The sequence below is a fragment of the Siphateles boraxobius genome, unplaced genomic scaffold, assembly GCF_051911475.1.
Source record: "Siphateles boraxobius isolate OS27281-9 unplaced genomic scaffold, OSU_SipBor_1 1, whole genome shotgun sequence".
In the NCBI taxonomy this organism is placed as follows: Eukaryota; Metazoa; Chordata; class Actinopteri; order Cypriniformes; family Leuciscidae; genus Siphateles; species Siphateles boraxobius.
Window position 1 is genome coordinate 10,541,014 of NW_027508699.1, and position 18,946 is coordinate 10,559,959.

The 18,946-nt window shown below is 45.6% G+C and overlaps 1 protein-coding gene across 2 annotated transcripts in view; it reads left to right on the plus strand.

Annotated features, from left to right (window-relative positions):
* Positions 1 to 18,946, plus strand: part of pls1 (plastin 1 (I isoform)) — a 52,074-nt gene that overhangs the window by 5,551 nt on the left and 27,577 nt on the right. Inside the window, exons 1-4 of one of the 2 annotated variants that reach the window (XM_077203242.1) lie at positions 14,142 to 14,255; positions 15,808 to 15,915; positions 16,173 to 16,333; positions 16,445 to 16,574. In XM_077203242.1, the coding sequence (XP_077059357.1) occupies positions 15,846 to 15,915; positions 16,173 to 16,333; positions 16,445 to 16,574 (361 nt within the window). In that variant the 5' untranslated portion in view covers positions 14,142 to 14,255; positions 15,808 to 15,845. Of the gene's footprint in view, positions 1 to 14,141; positions 14,256 to 15,807; positions 15,916 to 16,172; positions 16,334 to 16,444; positions 16,575 to 18,946 lie in introns of those variants that run through there. The other variant, XM_077203144.1, reaches the window with a different exon arrangement.

The following is an 18,946-nucleotide window of genomic DNA, read 5'->3' on the forward strand; positions in this document are numbered from 1 at the left end:
TAGTATAGTATAGTATATAGTATATAATAGTATAGTATTTATGCAGTAAATATGTTACTACTTGCAAAAATGTGCAAATATCAAAGGTTTCCATATGGGTTATTTTTGACACATGTATGCAAAATTGATGTAGAAATACAAAAACTGTGTTTGTTTATAAAGTTAGAAAGGAAACATAAACATAATGATTTCTGGAAATCAAAAACAAGATATTTAATGAATACCTGGAATAACAAATGATAAAATAGATATATTTTAAAGATTCAGCAAAGAAACATTCAGCCATGACTGAAATAACATAGGAAATGAATACAGGTCTTTTTAGACCCATGTTGCGCATTAGAAGGGTTGCGATACAAAAACATTTATTCAAAAAGTAAGAAAGGAAAAAGAAAAATAAGGATTTGTGATAATCAAAAACAAGTTAATTGAAGAATACCTGGAATACTGAATGATTAAATTAATTTATTGTAAAGATATAGAAAATAAAACTCAGTCGGGTCACTTTAAACACATTTACACAGCAAGAAGAAAATAGCTGTCAATGAAAGAGGATAACTAAAAGAAAGTGTTTTGCTATATCAGTGCAAGTAAAAGTTGTGAAGTTAGTTTATACAGTTGATAAAGGTATAGAGAGAATTGGACATTTAAGCTCACATGTGTTATGATGAGGTGGAAGCAAGGAGGAAGCAGGATCCAATTGCAGCACACTTTATTTAATAAACTCAAACTACATAAAGACTCTGGCTAGGGCACAAGACTCAGGAACAGAACCACCAACATCATAACAGAAGAACTCACCAAACTATGGATCCAGCAGTTGTCCACAACCAGGTACTAAGAAGATTTCTAGCCTCTATGTTTCAGGATGGCCAGCTGATCGAGAAGTATGTGAGGGACTTTTTGAACTGCTGCCATCTGGGATCGCTTAATGACATTGAGCTCATGGACCTGTTCTGAAGCGGGCTGGATGCGGATATCGCGCAACTGATGCCGGATGATTATACCGGTTGGACCCTAGAGGGATATATTGACCTGGCCCTTTACTTGGGGGGTTCGGCATCTACGGTGGGCTTGGCTGATGAAGCACCCTGCCAGTTCACAGTATCCCTGGAGCCTATCCACGTCCCGCCTGTCCAGCCAGAGACCGTCCAGCCAGAGACCGTCCAGCCAGAGACCGTCCAGCCAGAGACTGTTCTCGTCACGTCTTCCCAGTCAGAGACTGATCACGCCACGCATGCACCGCCTGAGCCCTCAGTGACCGCAACACTGGCCATTATGGCCACAGCCATGTGGTGTGTGTGGGCTACGCACACACTTGAGCCGGTGTCCGCTGATCCTGCGCCAGAGCCCGCTGATCCTGCGCCAGAGCCCGCTGATCCTGCGCCAGAGCCCGCTGATCCTGCGCCAGAGCCCGCTGATCCTGCGCCAAAGCCCGCTGATCCTGCACCAGAGCCCGCTGATCCTGCGCCAGTCCTGTTCAGCCCAGAGTTTCCTTCACCGCTGGTCCTGCCCAGCCTAAAGCCCTCTTCACCGCTGGTTCTGCCTTTTTCTCCTGAGCCGGTGCCTTCTCCAGGCTACGACCCCGTAGCTACCCCCAAGAATTTTTTGGGGGGGGGCAGTAGGCCACCACCATGGCCACCCGAAGGGTCCTCTCCAGCATGGCCGCCCGAAGGGTCTTCACCGCCGTGGCCGCCCGAAGGGTCTTCACCGCCGTGGCCGCCCGAAGGGTCTTCACCGCCGTGGCCGCCCGAAGGGTCTTCACCGCCGTGGCCGCCCGAGGGGTCTTCACCGCCCTGGATGCCCGAGGGTCCGACAGCTCCGCCCTGGACGCCCGAGGGTCCGACAGCTCCGCGCTGGACGCCCGAGGGTCCGACAGCTCCGCCCTGGACGCCCGAGGGTCCGACAGCTCCGCCCTGGACGCCCGAGGGTCCGACAGCTCCGCCCTGGACGCCCGAGGGTCCGACAGCTCCGCCCTGGACGCCCGAGGGTCCGACAGGTCCGCCCTGGACGCCCGAGGGTCCGACAGCTTCGCCCTGGATGCCCGAGGGTCCACAGCCTGCTCCGCCCTGGTCACGCCCTCAGCCTGCTCCGCCGTGGCCTCGCCCTCAGCCTGCTCCGTCGTGGACACGCCCACAGCCTGCTCCGCCCTGGCAGTCTGTTCGTCCAGCTCCGCCCATGTTCCATGGCCCAGGTCCGCCATCGCAAGACCCCGGTCCCGTTCCCTGCACGGACCTGGCCCGCCATCCCTCCCCCGGGACCGCCTCCGCTCCACCGCCCTCCCGAACTATGTCTCTAGTTTTGATGGGCGTCGGGAGCCGCCCATAGAGGGGGGGCTATGTTGTAATGTCTGTCTGTGTTCCCCCGGTCTTTGTGCTTTTGGTTCAGTCCTGTTCAGTTTTCCCGCTCCTCGTTTGTGTTCATGTATACCACGCCCCCTTGTTATCTCGTTTAGCTTGTTTGGCCTTGTATTTAAGCCCTGTGTTTCAGTCCAGTCTTTGTGAGTTCTTGTTGTTGTACCTTGATGTTGGTGGTTCTGTTCCTGAGTCTTGTGCCCTAGCCAGAGTCTTTATGTTGTTTGAGTTTATTAAATAGTGTGCTGCAATTGGATCCTGCTTCCTCCTTGCTTCCACCTCATCATAACAACATGTAGTTATTTTATAGCTTTATCTATTGATTCTAAAGCGTATTTATATTACATTTATATATTTATTCATTTAAACTGTGCATAATAATAATTGATCAACTAAAATTGCACACGTGTGATCGATTAAGGGTATAATAATTACATAAATATTATATAAATCATAAAAATGTTAAGCATTAGTAAGCATTAGTAAAAGCCAGATACGTTTGTCTCTTAAAAATCATTTGCTATGTAGTGACCTTTAAGTTGGAGTAAACAAGTGGAGTGACTATCGTATCAGACATGTGACACTTTGGTTACAGCTGATTGGTCCAAGTTCGGTTTGCAACCTCTTACCTGGAACATAACCTGCCCCGGACCAGGTTAGCCGTGGAGCGTTAGTTACTATGGCGATGAACACTGCTAAAAGCCAAACCACATTCATGGTGCCTAAAACCCAGGGTTGTCGCAAACTAAACTGAAACATGGCTAGTCACATAAACTGGCTTCATGGTATAGGCCCTAGCTGGAGTGCAGCCCCTCCTGACTTTGTTGTTCTCCCATTATGGACTACATTCCCAACAATCCTGTGCTGGGACTCATTATGGTTTAATTTCTCCCACCTGTTGATCATTTACGGATTTTAGTTTGCCTATTTAAGCTCTTATGTTTTAGTTGTTGGGTATGAGTCGTTGTTTGTATTTATGTCTCCATCGGGGTACCTGGGTATTTTTTGCCTTTTTGTTATTAAAACTGTGTGCGCATTTGGATTCTCTCTCTGTGTCGTCTCTTTAAAACGTAACAGTTGCATGTAATTATGCATAACATACTGTTATAACATTAATAAGGTCACTGTAAAATAAAGTGTTAGTGAAACTAACCCTCATCCTTCCCTCGCGTTTTGTAACACATCTTTCCCTCCCGGGTCAAAATGAACAGAAGCCCTAAAATTATACTTATTTTATTTCATTTTGATAATATTTTTAATGCATGTTTTTTGGAGATTTTTGTTACTTTTTATTTTACTTACCTTTAAATTACTAGATTTGATCAATACATTCCTTACATTTCTTTCAACTTCAATTAAAAATAACTCACAAAATGTAAGATATTTTGAGCTGAATTAAAAGGGTTATTTTTGCATGCATAACTCTTTTTATTCAGCTCAAAATATCTTACATTGGGTTTCTTTCCAACCTCTTGTGTAAAAAAAAATTATATAACATGAAATGGCATGACTCTAGCCACTAGATGGCCTTATAGCTCTATTTTGAGCAAATGAGCTGTTCTGCTGTACCTTGTTAAACCCCAGACCCTTCTCAGTCGTAACTGAGTTAGGGTCTGGGGAAGGTTCATTGACGGCTCATTTCCAAAGGGGCGTCACCAAGGGACGTCGCTCAAATGCCTCTGTAAGCAATTGCATAGACCTTAAAACCAATCAGATCGATCGTTATCTTGTAAAGCCCGCCTCAAGGTTTGTGATTGGTGCCTTGATTTGGAAAGATTGGAAATGAGCTTGAATGGGCTCTTCGCTAGACTAACTTGCAGATCAAAACTAAATTTGCCGGAAGTTCGTCTGGGTTTTCCCAGGCTAGTTCTGCTGGGTCCTAACATCAGTTTTTATTTAGTATGCTTTAAAGAATTTGTGACTTTTTTAAATTTCAACCACAAAACTCCTCGAATCCATTTTTGTTTTGTGTATTCATGGTTCAAGTGCGAAAAAAACAAGTCCCAGGGTCTTGGACCCTTCTGATGAACAATCAATGTTCAAAAAAAATATTTGGGGTCAGAAGGATGAGGGTTTTTTAAGTGGATGTAACACAGTTGTTTGAGGTGATTCATGTAGACTCATTCTGTCATGTTTTTTGTTATCAACAGAGACTTTGTTAGCTCTGTTAGAGAGCATACAGGAAACGTACTCGGTTACTAACGTAACCTCGGTTCTCTCTAGAGAGGGAACGAGTACTGCGTTATGGGGAAAACCTCTTTTCCACGAGATATTGAAGCCAAAAATTATCCTTAATTTTGAATTAATGTAAAACGCTGTGCGGCAGCATGCAGACATAGGCAAGACGGCTCGCGTGCCTATTGACTGCCCTGCGGCAACAGCAGCAGCCTATCGAGAGAGGCCCTGCGTGACGTGATACCCAATGGGGGCGCTTCGCGCCCATTTCGTCACGTCCCGCCAGAATAGGCGTGGCCTTGGCCTATAAATACGCTCGACAGGCTGATACAAACTGGTTTTCATCACTGAAGCGAACCAGCACGGTAGTATGCACAGCAAGATACGCAGTACTCGTTCCCTCTCTAGAGAGAACCGAGGTTAAGTTAGTAACCGAGTACGTTCTCTTACGAGAGTATCTCTCGTACTGCGTAATATCTTACGCTATGGGGAACACAATGCAACACGCCGTGCGTACTGGGATCCGACACCAAAGTCCCAAGGGCAGTAGCCCGGGGCTCATATAGTGCATAATCACCGTAGACTCACAGAGAATCGGAGAAGAGAGGCTACAAGCATCATTCCCCATGAAATAGCATCTCACAGGAGCTAGTTATGTTAACAGTGTTTCACGCAGACAGGGTGAACGTGTTCAGCCTGAACTGGGTATAAGTACGGGTTATTCAACACCCATGGAGCTGTTCTATCGATCAGTGAGCGATGCACAAGCAAAACTCTTTCAGGCCTAATTGCTAACATCTGGGAAGATGGTGTTTAAATAGGAGCTTCTCTGCTGCATTGGTTTCTCTCTTTTCCTGGTCGGGTGGCTGAAGGCTTCGACGCTGCTCTGCTGGCTGGTCCAGGCCCATACTTTGCTCGATACGTCAGGACTTCACAGAGATGCACATTTAAGTTTATCTGAGTTTATGTCTTTTATTTTTACACCCAACAACTGCACCCACACACACATCCCAGCACTTACCCTACACTGACATTCATATCCCATGGTTGTTTACGTTGTTTATATTTGTGTTACATACACAATAAATTTATGTTTTGCACTGTTTGCTCGTGGCATGGTCTCCTATTGATTGTTATGGCCCGCGCAGCCAGATAGTAGATAGTACTGAATTCTAGACCGACAGCAGCTTGGCCTGTAAGGCGGGAACCTCTAGGTTACAAAACCTTATAAAATGTAGACGGCGAGGTCTAGCCTGCCGCCATACAGATAGTTTGCAAGGAAATCCCGCTAGACCACGCCCACGACCACGACGCCCCTCGTGGAGTGCGCTCTGACACCGAAAGGACACTGCAGGCCCTTAGAAGTGTAAGCCAGCGCTATGGCATCGACTATCCATCTGGATAGGCTCTGTTTTGATGCGGCCAGTCCCTTGGAGCGTCCGCCAAACAAAACGAAGAGCTGCTCAGTCTGTCTGAAGACAGACGAGCGGGACACATAAGCTCTCAGTGCCATGACAGAGGAGACTCGCATCCTCTTCCTCATCATGAACCGGGAGGGCGCACAGGGAAATAACCTGGGCCCTGAACGGTGTGTTGAGGGATTTGGGCACGTACCCATGCCTTGGTTTGAGAATTACTTTTGAGTCATTAGACCCAAACTCCATGCATGACGCGCTTGCAAGTCCCCTACACGCTTCACTGAAGCGAGAGCCATAAGGAATACCGTTTTGAGAGACAGATGTTTCATGTCTGACAAATGGATTGGCTCGAATGGGGCACCTTTCATGGCTTCAAAAACCATAGAAAGGTCCCACACAGGGACTGAGGGGGGTCTGGGGAGGATTCAGCCTCCGAGCTCCCCTGAGGAATCGCACGACCAGGTCGTTTTTCCCCAGTGACTGGCCAGACGTCGGTTTTGCAAACGCCGCTATGGCCGCCACGTATACTTTGAGCGTGGATGGGGTTCTGCCCTTATCCAGCAGCTCCTGAAGGAAGGAGAGCACTTCCGTAACCCCGCAGTCTGCGGGTGAAAAGCCCTGAGCTTGACACCAGGCAGAGAACACCGACCACTTTGAGGAATAGAGCCGTCTAGTAGACGGGCCTCTAGGCTGCATGATTGTGTTTAACACTCCCTCTGGGAGAATAGCGGGTACCCGTTGATGGCCCATGCATGAAGGGACCATAAATCCGGGCGAAGATGCCAAATCGAGCCCTTTGCCTGAGAGAGGAGGTCACTCCTCATCTGTATCGGCCACGCAGTGCTGGTCAGCCGCATCAGGACTGGGAACCAATTCTGGTTAGTCAAGAGCGGAGCCACGAGCAGCACTGGGCATCCGTTTTCCCTGATTCGTTCCAGCACTTGAGGCAGGAGCGAGAAGCGGGGAAAAGCATAGAGGGGGCAGCAGGGCCATACGTGGGCCAGCGCATCCCTGCTCTTGGAGAAAAAGTTCGGACAGTGAGCGTTTTCTTGGGACGCGAACAAGTCCACCTGCGCTATGCCGAATGTCTCCCACAGTAGTTGGATCGTCTGCGGGTGCAGAAACCATTCCCCTGCTGGGACATTGTTTCTGGACAGACAGTCTGGTCCCAGGTTCAGGCGACCAGGCACATGCGCTGCTTTCAGTGGAAGCAGGTTGTGCTGAGCCCAGACCAAGAGGCGTTCCGTCAGCCTGTAAAGGTTTCGGGACCTGACGCCACCCTGGCGATTTATGTATGCCACCACTGACATGTTGTCCGACCTGACAAAGATGTGGCGGCCTTTTATCTGGGGACAAACACGCCGTAGCGCGTTGTCGACTGCCAGCATTTCAAGACAGTTTATGTGTAGGAGCTTTTCCCGTTCTGACCACTGGCCAAAGAACGGTCTGCCCTCGAGCAGCGCTCCCCATCCCGAGGTGGAGGCGTCCGTGGACACCACCGTCACACTCGAGGGAGTCCCCAGACTCACGCCTGACTGACACCAGTCGGCTATTTTCCAAGGTTCCAGAGCCGAAAAGCATTTCATGTCGACCCTGAGGCGAAACAGACCAGAGGCCCATGCCCGGGGTGGAACTCGCACTTTCAGCCATAACTGCAGTGGGCGTATGCGAAGCAGGCCCAGCTGAAGTACCGAAGATGCCGAGGCCATGAGGCCCAGCATTTTCTGAAACCTTTTGAGCGGGATTATAGAGCCGCGGCGAAAGGATTTTGCGGCGCGCTGAATGTCCAGTTCGCGCTCCGGCGACAGACGTGCTGTCATAGACAGCGAGTCCCGCAGTGTTCCCAGAAAAGAGATTTTCTGGCTGGGAAACAGCGAACTCTTCGCCCAATTGACTGTGAGACCCAGATTCTCGAGATGCTCGAGTAATGTGGTTCTGTGTTCTATGAGCCCTGAATGTGATCGAGCTAGAATCAGCCAATCGTCCAAGTAGTTCAAAACTCGCATGCCCTGAAGTCTCAGGGGTGCGAGGGCCGCGTCCATGCACTTCGTAAATGTACGGGGTGCTAGGGATAGGCCGAACGGTAGGACTGTGTATTGATGTTCCTGGCCCTCGAAGGCGTATTTCAAGAATCGCTTGTGACGTGAAGCTATTTGTTTTTGGAAAAAGGAGTCTTTCAGATCTTTTGACATATACCAGTCTCCCTGGCGCACTTGCACGAGGATTTTCCTGGTTGTCAGCATTCTGAACTGGCGCTTCATAAGCACTCTGTTCAGCAGTCGCAGATCTAGAATGGGTCTGAGACCCCCGTTTTTTTTTTGGTACCAGAAAATATCTGCTGTATAGCCACCCTTCCCTCTGAGCCTGAGATAAAGGTTCTATGGCCCCTTTGCTCAGCAGTTTCGCTATTTCAGTTCGAAGTAGATGAAATACTTCATTGTTTACAATGGTTTCGACTCACGCCGTGTAACGGCGGGGATGTCGAGCGAACTGTAGCGAATAGCCTCTTTTTATAGTGTTCATCACCCATTCTGATACCCCAGGAAGATTTGCCCACGCCTCTGCGTGAATAGCTAGAGGTAGAATGAAATCCGGGCTCTGGCCGCGACTTAGCGGCGGCCGCAGAGCTTCGGTGTGCTGAGACATAAACACTGTGTTTACAGTGTGCGAGGCCGGAGGCGCGCCGATCACGGCGGGCAGCCTGGTCGTCCTCGAATTCTCTATGACAGATTGTGGAGAGAGAGCGAGCGGGACAAACTCCATTGGGTTGAGCGTGCCTGTGAGGAAATGTGGGCGCGGGACAGCGGGCACACTCACTGCACTGACAACTGAATGTCTGTCGGTTACGTTTTTACAGAAACCAAGGGACACGTTTCGTGTAGTGTTTGTGGGCACTGTGTCGTGGGCACATTCACTACATTTTTTTTTTTCACAATCGACATGAGTCGATTTTATTTGTGTTAGCCCTGAACTGTGGCGGGCTGTGTCTGTGTGTGGGAATGGGCACTGAGACGTGGGCATTCTTACAACACTCATAACACCATCGGCCATGGCCGGAATATTGGAAAATGCACTCTTTTTTGGGATTTATCTGGGTCGCCGTAAAAAAGGCGTTTGTGTGCAGGCAAGCGGGCTGTGGTACCGGCTTGTTTACTGCGAAATACACTGGAACAGTCACATTGTTTGGAACTGAACGAGCGAGAAGTTTCGGTGGAGTCTGGCGGCGGCGAGACCTAAACACCGTCGGTCTTAGCTGACTGTATGTGTGTTGGTTTCGTTTTACAGAAACCGTGGTACATGCAGTGTGTAGTGTTTGTGGCCACTGGGATGTGGGCACATTCACTACATTAAATGCACAATTGACATGAGTCAACCTCATTTGTGCGAGCCCTGCACTGTGGCGGGCTGTGTTTGTGTGTATAAATGAACACTGGGCTGTTGGCATTTTTATTACACTCATAACACCATCGGCTGTGGCCGGAATACCAGAAAATACACTGCTTATATGATTTTTTCTGGGTCGCCGTGGAAACGGCATTTGTGTGCAGGCAAGCGGGCCATGGTACTGGCTTGTTTACTGCAAAATACACTGGAACAGTCGCATTTTCTGTAACTGAACGAGCGAAAGTTCGGTGGAAGTCTGGCCGCGGCGAGACTTTTTTTTTTTATCTGCTGCGAGAGCTGGGATCGAACATGGGTCTCTCGTGCAGATAAGAGAGCGTCATCACAGTTTTGTGTGTGTTGGCATTTGTTTGCAGGCGTGCGTGTTATACAACAGGCTCATTGCTGCAATATTGACATTTTCAGCCGCTCAGACTACGAGAAGCTGAGAAATGTTTGAGAAATGGAGATTGGTCCGGCCTCGACGGGACAAAAACTCCCTCTTTCCTCATTTCCCGGTGACGCGTGCCCACGGGTTGAGAGTGTCATCACAGTTTTGTGTGATTCAGCATTTGTTTGCAGGCGTGTGTGTTATACAACAGGCTCATTGCCGCAATATTGACATTTTCACCCGCTCAAACTACGAGGAGCTGAAAAATGTTTGAGAAATGGAGATTGGTCCTGGCTCAGCGGGACCAAAACACACTCTTTCCTCATTTCGCCGTTGACGCATGTCCACGGGGGCCGGGGTAACTTTCTTGTAACGTAAAGAAACCTAGCCGCGCCGCGGTTTTGGTGCTGGCCCGTTTCCCTGACGACTCACGGGCAGAGGGGGGGGGGGTCTACAGAGCACGCCCAATCCTCACTGTCCGATGCCAGGATAGAGCAGCTGGCCTTCTCTACAGATGCAGCTATCTCGTCGTCATTAACGGCGGAAGCGGCGGCGCGCGGCGGCCGTTGTCCGTCAGCGAGCGACTCGAGTCAAGCTGGTGAAGCTTTCACGGGCTGGAGAAGGCTCGGGGACCCGCAGAGTACGGCGCTTTTACGGCGCGGCACTACAGCGGGCGGAAGAGCAGGCTCTGAGAAGGATGCCAGGCGAGTCCTCAGAGTCACCATGGGCATCAGCTCGTAATGAGGGCATTCGCCGTCAGCTAGCGCGAGAGCGCGTTATCCTCACCCAGGCAGGAAGCGCGGATGACGGTCCCCGTCGCTGAGTGTGGCTCGGCACGAGCCGCAGGATCTTTGCATCTTTAAAAAGACGCAGCTCTTTTAGGAGAGAGAGAGATATACAGTGAGAGTGTGAGTCGCAGCGGCGAACACACACTCTTAGCAATGAAAGGATATAGACGCCGGAAACTGTAGCAGGTACGGCGGCTGAAGGCGGCGAGTTGAAGGCCAGCGGCTTCAGGCTCGAAGGCTCGTCCCGCAGAAGGCTTTCTGTCAACGGCGCGGCTTCTCACTCCGGATCCAGCGATGCAGTAATGCTTCGGTGAAGAGATGAAAATCAGTTTGTATCAGCCTGTCGAGCGTATTTATAGGCCAAGGTCATGCCTATTCTGGCGGGACGTGACGAAATGTGACCCATTTGGTATCACGTCACGCAGGGCCTCTCTCGATAGGCTGCTGCTGTTGCCGCAGAGCGGCCAATAGGCGCGCGACCCGTCTTGCCTATGTCTGCATGCTGCCGCAAAGCATTTTACATTAATTAAAAATTAAGGATAATTTTTGGCTTCAATATCTCGTGGAAAAGAGGTTTTCCCCATAGCGTAAGATATTTCGCAGTACGAGAGATACTCTCGTAAGAGAACCTCCATTACATGCATAACCTCACTGTTCACTACAGTAAGATTATATTAAACTAGAGGATGCGGTTTAAGTATATGGGTGGCATACTTAACCTATGTCCCGCTGCAAGGGCCTTGGAGATGTGGTAACTGATCCTCTTTTCAGAGCCATCAATAATGCAGGTGGCAACAGAGGCCGATGAGTCTCTTAAAGGAGTGAGCTCAGTATTAGGTGTCAGTGAAACATTCTTGGGCCTTGAAACGGCTGCTTTTCCACCCGTTTGTTCATCCAAAATACTTTTTAAAAGACCATATTTAACAAAGGAGAGCATCCTTCTTTATTATGGACCGCTCAGAGATCTTTTAGTGCATGGCAGATGTTACCTGGATCCCTTGAAAACAGGAAGTGAGTAGCTTTAAGGGGTAAGTTGATAATCCTTGAAGAGTTTGTGTCACTAAATCAGCTTGAGTAAGCATTTTACCATGAAGACTTTTTATTTCCTGAAATGATTCTTGTGGTTGTTTTTCTAAATTTTCATTAGTTTTTTCCATGCTAATGCATATGATCCATCATTCTGTTATATCATCGTCATTTGCATTCAAAATCAGTAACCGCTTGATTACATTACACTTTAAAGAGTGTTTTCATTCTAATGGTATAACAACATTTGGTCGCACTTTATATTAGGTGTCTTTAACTACTATGCACTTACATAAAAATATTGTTCTTTACAGCAGTGGTTCTCAATCCTGGTCCTGGGGACCCACAGCTCTGCACATTTTATATGTCTCCTTTATCTGACACACCCAGTTCAGTTCATAGACCTCTTTCCTAACGAGCTGATGATCTGAATCTGGTGTTTTAAATGAGGGAGAGATACAAACTTTGCAGAGCTGTGGGTCCCCAGGACCAGGATTGAGAACCACTGCTTTACAGTGTACTTATGGTCTTCATGTTATATTGTAAAACACTTTTGCTGCTTTTGAGGTGCAATACGGGTCAGATTAGAGACAGGTTTAGTGGTATGGTTAGATTTAAGGGGTAAGGGAAAGTCAACAGTGTGATTATAGATGTAATTACAGCTCAAATTACATACAGGTATTTTTTTGGTAACACTTTATTTTGATGGTCCCTTTTGAACATTCTGTTAACCATAAGTAACTTTGCAACTACATGTCAACTAACTCTTTTAGAGTATTAGTAGTCCGTCTGCTTCATATCTGCAAACTCTTTATTGTGATGGCCCTCCAACAGACATTCTACTGACTATAAGTAACTTTGCAACCACTTGTCAACTTGTTATAACCCAGTCTACTAATACTCTACTAATACTCTAATGAGAGTAAGTAGACATGAAGGTGCAATGTTACTTATAGACAACAGAATGTGTTAAATGGACCATCAAAATAAAGTGAAACCATTTTTTATATATAAGTAAACTATAAAAAACATGTATTTACACATTAAGTGCATTGCATCAAATTATTAGGTTGCACTTTATGGTAGCACTTTATTTTACAGTCCTGTTCCCCATGTACATACTTATTACAGTAATTACAATGGGTAATAACTGTACTTACCCTTAACCTACACCTGAACCTAACATTAACCCTTGTAGTTTCCTTATGTTACCTGGTATTTTCTTAGGTAAGTACACTGTAAGTACATGTACTGTAATATAAAGTGCAACCCTCTTTATTTTAATGTGTCCTTGTAACAGAGTAATTATATATTGAAGTACTGAGTAATAAACATGCACTTAGGGCTAGGATTATGGATTATATAGGGTTAGGATTATGGTTTGGTTTGGTTAAGAGTTAGTTGCGTGTACTTATCCATAATTTATAGTGATTTTTATAGTAACTTTAATAAACATATGTAACAAGGACTGTAAAACAAACTGTTACCAATGGTTAATTTAAATGTTAGTGCACTATATTTAAAGATACTTATTATAAATCAGAACCCAACATTTCCATTTTAATTCTTTAACTTTAAGGTGGCTTGAAAGTTCATTGAATTTATTATTGCAGATTATGACTTTTTCACTACTTTGAGTTCACTTAAATTTATGACAGCAAATAAACTTAAAGCAATTAAGCTCTCCGCTACCCTTAATGACCTCACACTCTTAAAACAATGTGTGTGCAATACACACACACACACACACACACACAATCTTAATTCTTCTCTTCTCTAGTTGGTTAGTTGTCTGATAAACCAGGCATTTTGTTCTACAACAGTTGTTGGCTCTTTGTTCTTCTGTAAGTTGCATTGCATAAAAATTACTGTTGCTGTGCATAATTGCAGACATGTAAATCTAATTGTAAACTTCATGTTTTTTATATTTATGTTTTTATTCTTATTTTTTTCCATCTACACTTTAATTATTTGTAGTGGTTCTATCATGAAATTAAGTTACCTGAGGAAATGCTGTATTGTCTAGAGTCTAGACAATCATGCTTAATGAAGGTCTGCAGTCAAACATCTGTCAGCTGAGGTTTCTTGTTCCGCCTCCAGAGTTCAGCAGCACAAAAGAGACACCCATGTGATCGAATATTATTTTTCAGCACATTCCTCTGTTTTATGAGTGGTGATTCCCTCTTTCCAACCATCAGGTCAGCTGATAAGGTCTTATTACTCTGGCAGAGCATGTCTCCTTTATCATCGCTGTACTTTCGTTCTACTCTTGTATCTAGTCACTCTAGTTATGAGACCAATTAAATGGCTCATTTTATAATTTATATCTTTTATCAAAGAGGCCTTCCAGATTATGTGTTTATGGTTGTGTTTGTGTGAGAAAATTAAGCTTGTTATATGAGCTTATATGAGCTTTTTAGGTCACAAAGTTATTTGGGTATAAAGTAAAAAAGTATGCTCACATGTCACAGCTAGAGTTAGTACAAGAAACGAATGTCATGACAGCCTCAGCTGACACAGGATTGGGTTGGGCGTTAAACGTTAACTCCTGCTACGAAGTCCTCGCCTTTAATAGATATTACAGGCCAAAGGTCTCTTACCTCACACTATCTTCATGAGCTCCACATACGGAGTGGGAGAGGACTGCAGTGGATTCGATTGCAATATCTGCATATTTTCTAGGGTAATCTCAAGCTGAGTCGTGGGACTTTTTAGGAGAAAGGTATCGTTTTCACAATGGCAGCATTCAAGCTTTGATTTTACTGCCTTATCTCATCAAAACATACTGATGTTTTATGTGTCCCGTAGCTTTTGTTTTCTAATTATTCAGTGATATTTCTGTGATTGATAATAGAAAACTGATGATTCAGTGAGTTTGTTCTTGTAACTTGTAGATGTCATGACATCCTGCTGGGATGTTGACATGCCCTGCGGTGTGAGATGCTAAACTAGCGTTTTGCTAATTCTTTTAGTTGTTTTTTTCTGCAGCTTTTATGGTCTCATATTATTTAAAAGGGCTACATGGAACATTTGTTCTTTTAAAAAATGTATTTATCACACCTCAGTGCCATTTAAAATGAATCAGTGAAGACAGATGGTGAAACCTAAAAGCTTGATGCTGAAGAACTTAATACTATTATTAAGCAAGGATGCATTAATATCATCAAAAGTGACTGTAAAGCTATTTATAATGTTTTTGGATTCATATTAAGCAGCACAATATTTGTCCTCCTTTTTGGAGTTGCGCAGAATTGTTTAAAACAATTAACCTATAACCCCCCCCCCCCCCAAGTCAACAAAACCGATTCCCCCATGAGCAACAAAAGTTCTCCATATTAACTAGTTGCTTATTAGCATGAATATTACTAGGATATTGGCTGTTTATCAGTACTTATAAAGCACATTAATTGTGTGATGCAGAGACAGAGTCGTGCGAAATCCATTTGAAGAAACTTTATTAATGATAAGCAGGCAGAGATTATTCAATAATGGCAAACTGAAAAACAGGGCAGATCCAAACTCAGCAATGATATCAGGCAGGGGTCGAGTTAGGCAGCAGACAATGACACAGAGACCAGCTGAACATGAAGAGATTAGAAAACAAGGAAAGTCAATAGATTATTAAAAGCTCAGAGATGTAGGCCATAGCTGGTACAAGACTATTCAATGAGCACTGAGGGAAGGCAGTTTATATAGAGATGAGAAGTGGTTGCACCTGTGCAGGTGATTAGGAGTGAGAATAGGACTGATGGGAAATGAAGTTCAATATTCAGGTGAGGGTGATCTTTGATGACCTGAGCGGGACATTGATGAGCGATCCATGACAAATTCCTTCTTCTGCACAACCATATTCTACATCCCTTAATGTTACCCAATTCCTAAACTTAACAATAAACAAACTATTAATAAGCAGTAATTATGAGTTTATTGAGGCAAAAGTCATAGTTAATAATGAAAATTAGACCCTAATCTAAAGTGTGACCAAGTTTTTTCAACTGTAGTGTCTTTTTACAGTTAAAATTACAATAATTTTTTACAGTGTGTTCTTGTTCAAGTAATTGCTGCTTTGGTGAGCAAATGGAATTTTATTCAAAAAAAAAAAAAAAAACATCAGCCTTTTGAACGGTAGTGTATGCATTGCCGACCCATCTGTAACTGCATTTTGTTAAATATTTCTACCAGTCATGTCCATCATGGATTTGCTTATCATAGAGATACAGCAGTGGGCAAACAGGGTATAGCGCACAAACTCTCTGTGTGGACCTTTTTGGCAGGTATTTTGCATGGTGAGCACTGCTGTGTGGAGACCAGCATGGAGAATAACGTCACACAGATCTCTCGAGAAGATCTGGAGGAGCTGAGAGAGGCTTTCAACAAAATCGGTCAGTAAAACTCTGTCTGAATCTCACTTTATAGTTTAGTGAATTGTGCATTGTAACATGTGAAATGAGCTTGAATCATCTACTTTGTGCTTGTGAGTTGTCAAACTGTACATAAATGTGTTTTGATGGCTGATCATCGTATGACGTGGTTCTACACATAATTTATAGTTTTTTATGGAATACCGAAATATGGTGTCAAAGATTTTCTGCTGTGAGGAACTCAACTACTATAATATTAAAACTGTCTTTCATTCTAGATATTGATAACAGTGGTTATGTAAGTGATTTTGAACTTCAAGAGCTCTTTCGAGAGGCCAGCTTTCACCTTCCCGGATACAAGGTCCGGGAGATTGTGGAGAAGTTCATTGCCGGTGATACCAACAAAGACGAGAAGATCAGTTTTGAAGAGTTTGTTGTGGTAAGCCTGATTATGAGTTTTCATCCTATACGTTTTTATTGGTCAAAGTATTCCTCAGCTGCTCGTGTCACTGTTGCACTTTGAAAGCTTAGATCTCACTAAATTCTTCAGATATACCAAGAGCTAAGAGGTAAAGAAGTGAGAGAAACTTTCCGCAAGTCTATCTCCAGGCGGGATGGGATTCGGTCATTTGGAGGAACATCAAAGATCTCAAGTGAAGGAACGCAGCATTCTTACTCAGGTGGTGACATATACATCCATTACACTCTTTAAAAAAAATGTTCCAAAATTATTTATAAAGTGATACCATAATAGAACCAGTTTGAGTTCCTGAAAGACTACTATATTTTTGTGTATAGTTTTGTCTATATTTGACTACTACCCTTTGTGCATTAGAAAGGTTCCGTGGACGTTAAAGGCTCTTAATGGAACCATCAATGACAATAAAAAAAACATTATTTTTTAGAGTATAGACAGTCAATATTGAAATGTACCTTAGTTTCATTCTTAACTCTTTCCCCCTCATCATTTGCTAAAAATGTTGCAAGCCATCACATTTTTGATCATATTCATGCCGTGTCCAGGCATGTTGTTATCTCAACAGATGCCTCCACCACCAGCTGGGGTGCCATGTGTAAAGGGCGTGCAGCCTCTGGCTCCTGAACAGGGCCTCGACTGCACTGGCACATCAACTGCCTCCTATGCTAGCAGTATGGCTTGCTCTGCGCCGCTTCAAATTGCTGCTACAGGGCAAGCATGTTCTGGTCCAGACGGCCATTGCATACATCAACCATCAGGGTGGTCTACGTTCCCATCTCATGTTGCAACTCACCCGCGATCTCCTCCTCTTGAGTCAGAAGCATCTGAGGTAGCTGAGGTAGATCATCAGGTTCATGAGGGGCGTGAGGAGATTAAATCCTCCCCGCCCTACCCTATGTACCCTCTTGGGACCTGTCCTTGGTCTTAGTACCCTTACAGGTGCCACCCTTTGAAACACTGCAGTCGGTAGGGCTTAAAATCCTGTCTCTTTAGACAACGCTCCTCACTGCACTGGCTTCTGTTTAGAGGGTGGAGGACCTACAGGCATTTTTTGGCTGATGAATCGTGCCTGGAATTTGGACCAGCCGACTCTCACGTAATCCTGAGACCCCGGCCTGGATACTTGCCCAAGGTTCCTACCACTTCTTTTAGGAATCATTATTTTAGTCCCTGGAGGAGGCAGACCCAGCCCTTGCTCTGCTCTGTCCCGTTCGTGCTTTGCGCCTATACATGGACCGAACGCAGAGCTTCAGGACCTCAGAACAGCTCTTTTGTCTGTTATGGAGGCCAGCAGGAGGGAAAGGCTGTCTCCAGCAGAGGTTGGCCACTGGATAATGGACACCATAGTCTTGGCATATCAGGCCCAAGACCACTCGTGCCCCATTGGGGTGAGGGCTCATTCCACTCTGAGTGTTGCCTCCTCCTGGGCGTTACGGGGGTTACATTAGTAACCTAGACATTTTGACTTATATTCTGTTGAATGTTTGATGATCACGTTAGATTACTTGTGCACAAGCAATGCTTCTATCATCTCCTTCTGGTTTATGCAGATCTTCTTCCCTTGTTTTTGGATCCGGAGATGCCGTATTATTTCAGAGGATGCCCACCTTATAACAATAAAAACAGGGATTGCAGGAAAAAACGTCTCAGGTTGCGTATGTAACCGTGGTTCCCTGATAGGGAACGAGACGCTGCGTTGAGACGCAGTGGGAACGCTCTGCGTGATTGCGTCGTGAAGCACGTGTATAATCAGTCCAATGGAAGAGCGAGACGTCATAGGCGGGTGACGTCATAGACCAGGAAGCTATAAAACACCCCTGAAAACAGACGGCGACAGCTTCTGAAAAGGCCTGAAGCAAGTCGATCAGGGCATGCAGGAAGTATGGCAGGAGAATGCAGCGTCTCGTTCCCTATCAGGGAACCAGGGTTACATACGTAACCTGAGACGTTCCCTTTCAAGGGAACTCGAGCTGCGTTGAGACGCGGTGGGAACCCCATACCCACTACGCCATAATGAGAAATGCCCGTTCTGTGTGGAGTCCTTGTGCACACTAAGAAACAAGCAGCCTAGCCCCGGGAGTGGAGAGGTCTAGGTCGTAAAATCTGACAAATGTATGCGGTGAGGACCAGCCTGCCGCATTACAAATGTCCTGAAAGGAAACACCTGAAATTAAAGCCTTGGAGGCAGCCATACTCCTTGTAGAATGGGCGCGGACAGCCATAGGTGAAGGCTGTCCGGCCGCTTCATAAGCAAGTAAGATAGCCTCAACTACCCACTTGCTCATTACCTGTCTCGATGCAGGGCAACCTTTCTTGGTTGAACCGAAGCAGACAAATAACTGCTCTGATCTACGCCACATTAGAGCTCTGTGAACGTAGGCATCCAAAGCTCTAACGGGACATAACAGATTGAGACTTTCCTGATCTTGGGTATTGAAAGGTGGAGGGCAAAAAGCCTGCAGCACAATGGGGCCCGCCACATTAGACGGAACCTTAGGAATGTAACCCGGCCTAGGGTGTAAAAATGCTTTCACCATACCAGGTGCAAATTCCAAACATGAAGGAGCCACTGAC